At 32.8% G+C, this 12,178-nt stretch overlaps 2 protein-coding genes across 2 annotated transcripts; one reads left to right on the forward strand and one right to left on the reverse strand.

Moving 5' to 3' along the window:
* The first annotated feature begins 1,760 nt into the window (after window positions 1-1,760).
* On the forward strand, window positions 1,761-2,981 carry LOC115986232 (F-box/kelch-repeat protein At3g23880-like). Its single transcript, XM_031109082.1, has one exon. It carries the CDS (start codon window positions 1,761-1,763, stop codon window positions 2,979-2,981), a length of 1,221 nt encoding a protein of 406 aa, XP_030964942.1.
* A 1,435-nt stretch (window positions 2,982-4,416) lies between these two features.
* LOC115983585 (putative disease resistance RPP13-like protein 1) lies at window positions 4,417-10,284 on the reverse strand. The gene is made up of 2 exons (XM_031106302.1): window positions 9,915-10,284; window positions 4,417-4,678 (listed from the first exon to the last, which is right to left on the reverse strand). Exons 1-2 carry the CDS (start codon window positions 10,228-10,230, stop codon window positions 4,503-4,505), a joined length of 492 nt encoding a protein of 163 aa, XP_030962162.1. The 5' UTR covers window positions 10,231-10,284; the 3' UTR covers window positions 4,417-4,502.
* Between the last annotated feature and the right edge of the window lie 1,894 nt (window positions 10,285-12,178).

The raw sequence follows: 12,178 nt of genomic DNA on the forward strand, positions 1-12,178 counted from the left end.
ATTAAAAAAAACTATGGTCCCACCCAGTTCTGTAGAAATGGAAAAATAAAAAAATAAAAATTAGAAAATAAGGATCAATGATAAAGCCATAGGATGGGAAAGACTAATTTAGCTTTTTGCTCAAAAGTTTATTGCTGAAAAAAGGACGAAACTAAGGGGGTGTTTGGTTTGTGTTTTTAAACAACCATTTTCAGTTTTTAAACAATATTTCATGCATTTCAATGCACTTTTTCACTCACACGTATTTCCATAAATGTTTTCAAACAACAATTTTCAGTTTTTAAACACATGTACCAAACGGGCCCTAAGATAGTGAGAGTGGAGGGTATGAACAAAGAAAATTTATGAAAACCAACTTCTTAATATATTGCAATACAATAATCTACTATAAGAGATTTGGCTTTATTTTAAATTTCAAAAATCATTTATAATTGATCACGTACTAAATATCGTATTGTATAAAATCAAAGAATTTATCAAAAGATCATCTTCCATTTTGATTTTATAAAGCCAAAACCAATTTTATATCACTAATATTAGACTCTGAATAATTTGAATCTTTTCTTAAAAAAAAAAAAAGTAAAATATTATAATTGATTTTTTAATTATATTTATCATATCATTATTGTTGCCAAGTAAAGAAGAACACAAAAATATAACTAGTATGCATAATGAACTAAGTACAAATGTTAATGTGTTTTTGTTATTGTTTGAGCCATTCTTGCAATTAATTAGGTTATTATATTAAGAATGGATTAAACTATTCAATAGAAAATTTTCTTTCCTTAAAACCATAGGGGCTTAGTAAGTATTAATATCTATATATATATATATTATAGGATAATATTTATACTACTATTTAAGGGGCTTGTCTTGTTTAGACTGGATTTCTTTGTTCTAAAATACTCCTATATTCCTATGTTTAAATAGAGACAAAACTAAAGGACGATCTAGTAAAAATACAATCCTAACTCCCACTAAAACATTACTTAAAAAATAAGATTATTCTCTTTTTAATTTTCAAATTTCTTTATCCACTTATAAATTAGATTCTCAAAAAAAAATTTATATATATAAAATAGAAAACATAATTTTTTTTTTTTTTTTTTGCTACGACCACTAAAAAAGAAAAAGAAAAGAAAGCCTCATAGCACTTCGCGCGCGTGCGATGAGACTAGTGTAAAACTTATAATTTAATAAAAAATTAAATAGGATTTTAAAAAAGATTAGCCCCTCCCCCGTCCCTTTAGTTCCGTCCCTGGCTGAAAGTATGGCTAAAATATAAAAAACAAAAAGGAGAAAGAGAAAGTAAAGGAAAAGCCACGCGGAACCATGGTACCCATAAATTGTGCTTATATTCAAAAAAGTAAACCAACTTACTTTGTAAAGTAAAATATGGACATGGCCACAAACACCAACAAATAATGTTTTTAATGACTAAACAGCTCGTTTAAGAACAAACTTATTTAACTTTCTGCTTAATAACGTATTTAGATTTTTGCTAGAAGCGGGCAGTGTGCTAAAATAGTTTATTTTTACTTTTTTTTTTAAAAAGTAAAATTTTAAAAACTGTATATAAAATTATAAAATGAAAAAGTTAACTTATAATTGAGTTTTTTTTTTTTTTTTTTAATAGATGTAAAAAGAGTAAAAAGAAAAATGCATGGTAGTTGCTTGCAGCCTCTAGGGTTAAAAGAAAAACTTTCCAAATAGCATTTGCCAAATGAGCTTTCAGATATAACCAAGGAGCTCACCTAGCAATGGCTACACCAAGATGGTGGTCAGCGAGTCTCCCTGACGACATCATCGAATACATCCTTGCTTGCCTGCCACCGAAACCCTTAATCCGATTCAGATGCGTTCGCCAATCTTGGAATTCCAAAATTTCTGATCCCGAATTCATTAACAAACACCTCAGTATGAACAAAGCCAAGTCATTATCATTAGATGATGATGATAACAACAACAACAACAACAATGGTTATCTCCTATGTAGGTCACCAAGGCCAGTGCACGATCCAAGATTGATTATGGTGAGAGAGTTGTGTACGTTCGTTTGCAATACGAACAGCAACAGTTCTTTGACAGAGATATCTAGGTTGAGAATTAATCCAATTTATCATGACAGTTCTTTTGGCTTCTGCAATGGCATTTGCTACGGGACTATTACTGTTAGTCATCCAGCTCCTTGGAACTTTTGCGGCACCAGTTATCATTGGCATTTTTCGAAAGCACGTTCTCTTGCTTATCATACGGTTAGAAATGCTGGAATATATTTGTGGAACCCAAGCGTTAGAAAGCATAAGAGACTTCCAGCTGTTCTCGATGATGACCGTTTTAATTATCGCTCTTATGGACTTGCGTTTCCCACTTCTCAAAACAATGACTTGAAGCTTTTGGTATTTGGGTGTTCCGTTAACAGAGAACAACTTCGGGCCCAGGTTTACACGCTGAGTACCAATTCGTGGAGCTGGGTTGAACAGCCGGTGGAGCCACTTGATGGGTCTGTAGGATCTAGACCCTGGATTGATTCATCATCTTGTTTATTTTTTAATGGAGCTTTGCACTTTATAGCTACCGCTTCTCAGGGCTACGGATTCATTTTGTGCTTCGATGTTGATCATGAGCAATTCCAGGAGATAAAACTGCCGCATAATTTCTCATTATCTCCAGAACTTGCGGTGTTCAAGGGATCGCTGGCTTTGATTGCTTTCGACCAAGATGGAGTGTGCCACATTTGGGTGATGGGGCAGAATGGTCTTGCTAATTCTTGGACTCCAACAATTTCTGTACCGTTGCCAGGTGTTAAGAACTTCTTAGGCTGCACGAGAAGTGGTGAACTTGTGATTATGAAGTCAGATAATCAAGTCTTTTCATTTGACCCTGTGAGTCAAAATGAGAATGGTTATGGAATTCTAAATTTTACAGAGGTGGTTTACACTGCTAATCTCTTGGAGAGCTTACTTTTGCTCAATGAGTAAACCATAAAGTGGTCATCTTTGAAATTCACATTGACAGGTCTGTTGTTATATCAAGTAAAATCTCTGTTGGGAAGTTTTTGTACCTATGTTATTGTTGTGTTTTCTTTCTTTTTATGTAGATGGACAAAATCAGTTATGACTGTTACTTATCAACAAATGTTTACTTCTCTTTCTAGTCCTAGCAATGTCATAGTGAAAAACAAGTCTAGCCATCGTAAATTCGTAATGTTATTTCATTGATCATAGCATAATGATTACTGGGTTTGGAATCAAGTTAATAATTTGATCCCCAGGATACAAAAGAAACTTTTCAAGACCCGTGCTTGTTAATGCAGAGTTTCATTTGGTTTGCTCCTGTATGAATGTTGTCTGTGATTTGTGTCCTCTCATATGTAGTTTCTCTGCCCAATTAGGAAAAATGGTGCTAGGTGATTTATGTTAGCTGTCTTATATGTGATTTGTTTGTTGGTTCTTATGGCTGAATGTTATATGTGTTTTGGGTTCTCTAATGTATCATGTGGTGTAGGACAAATGGGACTGATGAGTTGTGGAGTACAATAATAGCTCTTCTTTGTTTTTGTGATATAATATAAGCATACATCAAATATACAAATGTACATAGGACATAATAGTGAATGGAGCTTTGGTTTTGCTGAAGTATGATCTTACTTCTTAGGCATGCTAACTTTGAATGGTGACACTATTGGAGACGCATGGACATACTCGAGTGTACACTTTCCTTTCACCAATTCCGCTGTAAAGTTGCCAGCTCTAAGGCATGGTTTTTATATAATTTAAGGCGATTTAGGTATTAAATGACTTAATAGTCCTAAAACTAAACGAAAGGAACATAGAGAAGATTTCAAGTTTTCAGCACTAAAAACTGGGGTCATATATAATATATGAGGGAGCTGAGTTTTGAAAATTATTGTTGATTATATAATAGTATTTCAAACCCATAACGTTTACTCCATGATAATTACTCTTTATCATCAGAGCAAATAAGAGACTGTAATTAAGATAATTAAAATCCACATGACATAAACGACATGTTAAAACGATAAAGACATATGTCTAAGCAAAAAAAGGAAATATCATGCAATAGATATTCATAAACAAAGAAATCCTCCACCTCCGGGAAAAGTAGGGATTTAGTAAAGTGAAGCTGATATAGTAGTCCTTGATCCTTATCTCACCTACATCACTTGACAGAAGTATCAGTTTGTTCACTTATACTTGCTCAAACATGGTCAACCCACTAGTCCCCTTGGAGGTATATTAATGTAAATAAGGTTTGATGGGGTCTGAATTTAGACTTTCCACAGTATTAAGTCTAGCTAGTCTTACTCATGAAGAAAAGTGAGGACGACAAAAGCCCTATCCAGTCAAGGATGATTGCTTGAGGCGGCCAATTAGGTATCCAAGTAATAAGAAAGAAGAAAATAAAGTGTTAAATAATTAAGTAGCTTTTACAAAGGCAACTACGACTTGAATTTAAGCCACTATCTCTAACAAAAGATTTCAAGGAACATAATTTCCAAGTAGAATTATTCCTAAAAAGATTACAATAAGTTTACTACCATATAAATGAGTCGATTTTGACTTAAGTACTTCCACAAATCTTTGGTGTGATTGGAAACAATTCCAAGGATGATGTTGAATGAAGCTAGACCATCCTTTCTCAATGCTTCCATAACCTATAAAAGAGGAGAGCCCATTTAGAACTGCAACTTCAAGTAAAAAACTTCGACATACCAAGCAGCAAATGATTTTTGGAATGTTATTGTACAACATGCACATGATTTGGGATAAACTTGTAATTTTAATATCAAATTATAAAACCATCTTTCTGAAACAAATATACAATTCTTTAAATTTTATGCTAATTAGCAATAAAAAAAAATGTTTGAAAGCTTTGATCCAAGGAATAAGATTGTTATAAAATAATTTTTTTTTTTTTTTAATTCTTATCTTTCAAAAGTATCAAGAGCTAAAATTATTTACGCAATAATTTACTGTTTTTCAAAAAAAAAAAAAGAGTAAGTAGTAAAATTTTAGATGCAAAAATGGTTATAGTTTTTTTTTTTTTTTTTTTTTTCCTACTTGGAGATTATACATGAAATTTATGGTGCTTGTTATGCACAATGGGGATTTGTAATTCAATGGTAGAATTTTCAAAATATAAATCTAACTAAAATTGAATTTTTAAAGTTAACATAATGAAACACGCCTTTCTTATTTAAGTTTTTTTATTAGCTTTTTTGACCAAAAATAAAAAGGGAATAGAGAGTATTAGTAAATGCTGGGACCTGAGAGGAAGCACCACTAACTTAAAAAAAAAGGAGAAACACCCAGAATGCCATAAGAAAGGAAAGCATGTAGCTTTCTAATAATATCACTTACCTGTGGCAAATCCTTTCCCCCATGGCCATGATCTTCCTATTATTTGATTGTGTTTTAATGTGTTTCTTTTTATGTTGTGATGTGATCTTTAACATGTTGTGTGTGTTATTTATTTAGTGCACAATATATATTTAGGTTAAAGATTAGGGTTCTTTTAACAACTTTTTATTTAAACATGGTCTAACAACACATAATGGAGGCCGGCCTACAAACAGGGCAATATTGGGTGCCTAACTTAGTATGTAGACCTATAAATGTAAGTGGCCTAAAAGGCCTAATTTAGTTCTTGAACCTAAACCAAGTGACAACTCTTAAACCTCCACCTCCGGTCCATTTAGCTTATGCATAATTCCCATGGGGGGCATGAACCACACAGTGAATCAAGCACGAGACGATGTGTTCACAGCATGCAAGTGTATAACATGCTTTTAATTGCAAGATCTAAATTTCTCAAATGCTTTTAATTGTTAGATCTAAATTTCTCACATGTTTTAATTGCTAGATTTGAATTGTTCACATGATGAATTATTAGATCTGTTTCCTCACATGCCTTAAAATTAATATATGTAAGATGTGATCTTAGTTCTAGGGTTATTCTTTTGATTAGTTCATAAATCTACTTTTTTATGTCAAAAATGATTTTTCTATATACTATATACTTAAATCTATTATTTTTCATACCAAAAATGTTTCCCTATCTAATATATACTTAGATCTACTGCCTTATATATTAAAAAAAAATTTTCTTTAATGAAAATCATTTTTTTTATACTTACATAAAATACATCTTTTACTTATATGAAATCTAGATCTGCTATTTTATTTATAAAAATGTTTTCTTTTACATAATAATTCCAGATCTATTATTTTGTTTATAAAAAAAATTTCTTTAATTAATACAAAAAACCAGATCTAGTATTTTCTACATTAAGAATAATTTCCTTTTTTTTTTTGTATAAAATCCTAGATCTCATATTTTACCTATATAAAAATATTTTACTATTTATATCTTTAATACTTCAAAACTATTTCTTTAAAAATAGATATATGAATGTTAGCTTGAGAATAATCCTAGATCTAAAAAAACTAATATTTGAATGTTTGCAATTTTATATTAACATGTTCTATGTTTGTATGATTTTCATCATGTCATGTTTATGGAAATGTGAATGGTCATCCTAAGTTAGAAGATTGGGTTTTCCGGGCAGAGTGGATGTCTAACACCTTCTCACTCTATAACCTAGTCCACGAACCTAGATCTCAGGTTCTTAATAAAGTGTTTTGTTCAATGTTTTTACTTTCTTTAGATTGTAGCGAGGACAAAAATGTCTTATACTTCCTTAAATTGTAACTAGGATCCAAAATGATGTAATTGCTATAAAATGTAATTTCATTCAATTCAATGCAATGCAGAATTATTCATTTGTCTTTTAGTTTTTCTTTTTTTGTATAAATTTAAAAAGTGGCGACTCCAAAAAAAATTTCCCCAAAAGAGATTCTACGAGTCTCTTTTTGAAAGGTCCAATTCCCGGTCTCTCACAATGTGGCACCTAGTGTAGCATTGTAGTCTCACGTTCCAATTACGTACATCTCCATTTAGGGTGGTCGGAGCCGTACTCATCGTCGTCATCGTGAGGTGTGAGCAGGGAGGTATCGACACCATTGAGTTGTCAATGATTTCTATTATTACATTCTCTAAAAACCACGCATCTTCTACTTAGTGCTTGGATGAACTTGTAAGAATTCTTGAGTGTAGAAAAAATGGCCTATTGGGTTTACCAGTTTTTTACAAAGTGAGTCAATCAAAAGTATCTAAACAAGAGAGAGAGTTTAGGGTAGTGTTGGCTAAACATGAGGAAAATTTTAAAGATAATGTGGGCAAGGTGCAGAGGTAGAGGACAACTCTAACTGGAGTTGGTATTTTTTTCTAAATGGAATTAAGAGAATGGGTTTGTATATCTCATCATTAATCTCATGCTTTTCTTTTCCTTCATTTTTAGATAAAATAGGAGAGGTTTATATAGATTTAACAAAATACAAACCAAGGATATTTACAACAAAAGAGGTGCAATGCCATAGGATTATCTACAGCAAAAGATGGGCAAAGTCTATCTAAACCCTAACCCATCCAATCAAACATAATTGCATGCTTAACAAAAGATAGGCTCTGAGCATATTCTCTTATTCTTTCTGCTTGGTCTTTTCCTCTCTTAGCTAAAAGATCTACAGCCCCATAGCTTCATGGTAGATATGTTGCAGCTTAACATCCCATTGTCTCCCAAGAAGGTCCCACATAGAAAACAGTCATAGATATTCCATCAATAGGATTGGATTGAGAAGTAGAAAAACCATTCCCATAGAACTCACCACCCACACCAAAAACTCCATCAAAATGTTTAATTTTGAGTTTATTGAACGCAAGTAGCTGTCCAAGTGGAGGCAAGGAGAAGAAAAACTTACAATCGTAAAGCTTTAGGGACACCATGTTAGAGAATGAACAATCTCCAACCCAATTTGGAAATCTTGTACCCTCATTATTTTTTATAGTGAGAGAAATCAAGTTTGTATGGGAACACAACTGCTCAAGCACATTTCTTTCATTTACTGAATGCTTCTCATGGTCAAGTTTCCACTCCAACTCCAACTTAGATAGATCCTATTTATCCTCTAATATAGCCTTCGTATCATCTTCAATGCTATGAACATTTTCCAAGTTTAATACAGACAACTTTCTAGAAAGATGTCGCAACTCCCCCAACTCTCTAATGTAAGACCCCCCACGTTTGCCCACAACAAAAACAGGTAATCTTCTGAGATTTTTCATTTTACCCAATTTGTGGTGGCATCTCTTTCATCTCAGTATCACTATTATCTAGGTGGCGCATGTTGATTAGTTTACTCATGTTGCCAGGAAACTCAATGATGTATGATGAAAATATCAAGGTTTGCAAATTATACAAGCTACAAAAAGAATCAGGCAAGTGCTTGATTTTAGCGTCTTGAATATTCAAATAGTGTAGATGTTTCAAATTACCAACAGAAACAGGCAATTCTAATATATTTGTACAACTAGACAATGATAACACCCGCAAGGACTTAAATGCCTGCAAGAAATCATCTATCATCTTCCCTATGTTGTTATATTCATCACACTTAAATGATATCCAATCTTCTCCGAAGAAGGTTCGCAAACCCTTAGCTTCATAAGGGATCTCAAATTTCTTAGACATGTCAAATCCAGCTTCATAATATGACAAATGACGTGTCTTTCTTGTAATTTCATTTGATTCAACATTATTAGACCTAAAACAAAATTTGCCAGATATAGATCTTGCCAAGTCATTGATAAGATCATGCATTAAGAAATGTGACTTATTTGACCGTTGAAAAAATGACCTTGATACTAGATCATTAAAGTATTATTCACCCATTTCTTCAAATTCCATATTTCTATCTTCTTTGGGTTGTTGCAAAAAACCTTCAGCCATCCATAACATGATCAATAACTCATACTTATCAAATTCATATCCATTGGAAAAATTGAGCAATATGCAAAGCATCGTTTCAAATGTGATGGGAGGAAATGATAGCTCAATCTTAAAGCCAGAAGGATATTATTTTTGGCATCTGGTAAATCCCAAATATGACTCTTCAAAATCTTATTCCAGTGTGTTGGGTTTTGATTCAAACGCAATGAACCCCCAATTGTTTTTGCAACTAAAGGCAAGCCTCTACACTTTTCCACAATCTTTTTACGAATTGCCTCTAGGTGTGGAATTTCACAGGGCTTTCTATTTGCAAATGCATGTTGTGCAAATAAAACCCAACACTCATCATTTGATAGTTCCTTTAGACAATGATGAATTGGAATAGTGCATATTTTTGATGCAACTTTTTCACTGCACGTCGTAACAATGATCTTTATCTCTTTTGCCCCACATTTAAAAACTTTAAGTAACTCATCCCAATCATTATAATTCTCATTCCAAACATCGTCTAAAACAAGAAAAAATTTCTTCTCCATCAAAGCCTCCCTAATTGTAGTTTGCAAAAAATTCAAGCTTTGAATGTTACATGGGGAGAAAGTGACCTCCTCAAGAATAGTTTTTAATATCTTAAAACTGTCAAAGTTTTCTGAAAGGCAAACCCATGCTTTGAGATCAAAACTCTCATTTACTCTACTATCATTGAATACAAACTGAGCGAGTGTTGTTTTTCCTATCCCACCCATACCCACAATGGGCACAACACAAATGCCATCGCTACTTGCATCATCTAATTGCCAAAACTTAAATATCGCTTCTTTGTCAATATCTCTACCAAACACCCCACATTTTTCTGGGCAAGAAGTCGTTAATCATGGTGATCGTAATGTTACTCCACCAACAACCTTTTTTAGACCAAGTTCATTCTGTTTTTCTATAATATTTTTTAAACTCTCCAGAATATTTTCTAGCTCAGATTGAATCCTTTTGTTGAATGAAATAATAGAAATAGAGAATGAGTTCCATAACGAGTTCCATAACTTACTAGTGTTATTTTGAGATTCAGCTTCTAGTTTGCATCGCAAGGCTTCATAGGCAATCTCATCCAACAGGTCATCGGCAACATAAACAGCATCTTTAAGCTCGTCCAGCCGTTCTTCCACAGCTGGGTTTGTGAATTGCTTCTCCTCTGCATCAACGAGCACTGCATCAGCAGACATCAGCTCTATTTTCAGCTTCTGTACCAATCCATCAATGGGTTTCCTTCCCTTGAGAAAGTCTAACACCTCGCGAGAAGCCAGTCTGTCAAACGCAACCTTAAGGAATGCAGAGAGTACTCCACCCACCAAAGCCTCCGCCATGTTATCTTCTTTGAGAAAGAAGTGAGTGATGAGAAACCAAAGGCAAGAGAACCAAAAGAGAGTATATCAACTGTTAGAGAGAGAGAGACAAAGAGAGGTTCTTTCTCAATATCTAGTACAAAAGGAAGTAGGAAGTTGCTTTGTTAAAGTTGTAAATGAATAGGCAAAGACTTTGCCTTAGGCCAGGTGTAGAAGCATTTCCCCCTTTGATTATGATATTGGAGTATCTAATTTAAATAGTGTAAATCTTTTAGAATAAGAAAGGTCTATGTACTTTCTCAGAAAAAGAAAAAGAAAAAAATAGAAAGGTCTAGGTAGTGTAGAAATTTGAAAATCTATGGAGTTAATTGACAAGACGTGCCATTACCAAATACAATTACTTATATTTTACACGGTTATTAAGCCTACCAGGAAGCACACTCATTGATAATTTCACATTAGACATATATGGCTTCTTGTGCTACGATGGTTCCAAGCAATTGTTAAAAAGTGAAACAAACGCAATCTAATCAGGAGGTATTTAATCTCATCAAACTTAGCTGATAGAATGTAGCAGTACAAAGATCATAGTCAACAAGTGTTTTTTCTTTCTTGAAATGATCATAATCAAAATTTGATAACAAAGTTGGAGTGTTTGTTTTTATTTGTTTTAAATTTAATAAAAATTTGGGACTATAATAAATAGTAGCTTTTAGTGGGGGATATCCAAATTGTTCACAGAATGATCCTAATTCCTGTCTGACATACTTTTCATCCTTCTCTAACTGATACTTGAATCTTATATCTTACACAAGTTTAAACTACCTAATCTTTCTATTGTATTGATTATTTCTCCACATGTAACATTGGTGAAATCAGTATGTCCTTCATTGAACAGCCTTTCTCTTACTTGATATGCAAAATGTTTAGGTAATCCTCCAATAAATTTTTCTTTCCAATATGGTTGACTATTAGCACTTCTTACTAATACTTTTGACAAGAATACATCTTTATACCATCTAAAATCTGATAATGTTGGACATTTTAAGATAACTAAGCTATCAAAACTTTCTTCTCTATACTTATCTAGGTCTCCTATGAAATGTTTTGTTATGGCAAAAATTAGTGAATTTACTGCATCTTCGATTCTTTCTCCTCTTTCATTTTTTACTGGTTGTCCATTTGCTTCTTTCTTAAATGCTTGTTTTAACCATGTTCTACTTCCTTCAGTTAATGTATTATCCCATCATCCTTTCAATTGACCTGTAAATCCTATGACTAATGCATGTGCTACTTGGTGATCTGTTTTACCCTCTGATTTATAAATATTTGAAACCATTGTTATTTCCTGTAATGTATTCATTATTTAATAATTGGGATAATTACACTTTATCCACCTGTGATTTGCCTTTAATTTGACTTACTTATCCGTAGTTTCATTTTTGACACTTTACCCACCTGTGATTCCCTCCGTTACTACTTTGCTACCCACCTCCAGTGCAGCCGTTACTTTAACACATAAACTCATCAAAAACAAAACCTAAAATAGATCAAACACTCCTCACTCCCAAAATACACTCTCATCCAACTTGTTCACCAAACTAAGATCACAATGCAATGTGCTTGAGATAATGGACTGAGAACCACCTGGGTTTTGGGTAAATCCTATCATTTTTCATCAATTTATTTTTGAGGACATTCTGAAATGTACTAAGTCTGGTACTATTTGAGGAACTTTGAAATTAAACGTTTAAAATATAATATTACGAAGAAGATTAATTGCACAAACATCAGTTGTTCTAAACGTTTAAACATATAAATTTTCCAATACACTGACTGGTTTTTTATTCATAACTTCATTTTAAGCTATGTATATAGTGTATACTCCATCTAAGTAATAAAATTTCATTTCGTTAAATTTATTGCAAAATTGATAATGATAAATAATTTTAGCCACTAAAAAAATGTA

Source organism: Quercus lobata, chromosome 4, assembly GCF_001633185.2.
Source record: "Quercus lobata isolate SW786 chromosome 4, ValleyOak3.0 Primary Assembly, whole genome shotgun sequence".
NCBI classification, from domain to species: Eukaryota; Viridiplantae; Streptophyta; class Magnoliopsida; order Fagales; family Fagaceae; genus Quercus; species Quercus lobata.

What these genes read in the sequence shown, in the direction of transcription:
- LOC115983585 (XM_031106302.1), bottom strand. Translation starts at nt 10,230, where the DNA reads ATGGCGGAGGCTTTGGTGGGTGGAGTACTCTCTGCATTCCTTAAGGTT. An exon ending in TGAATCTCAAAATAACACTA is followed by an intron (nt 4,679 to 9,914) that starts GTAAGTTATGGA and finishes CCTCTTTTATAG; the next exon opens with GTTATGGAAGCATTGAGAAA.
- LOC115986232 (XM_031109082.1), top strand. Translation starts at nt 1,761, where the DNA reads ATGGCTACACCAAGATGGTGGTCAGCGAGTCTCCCTGACGACATCATC.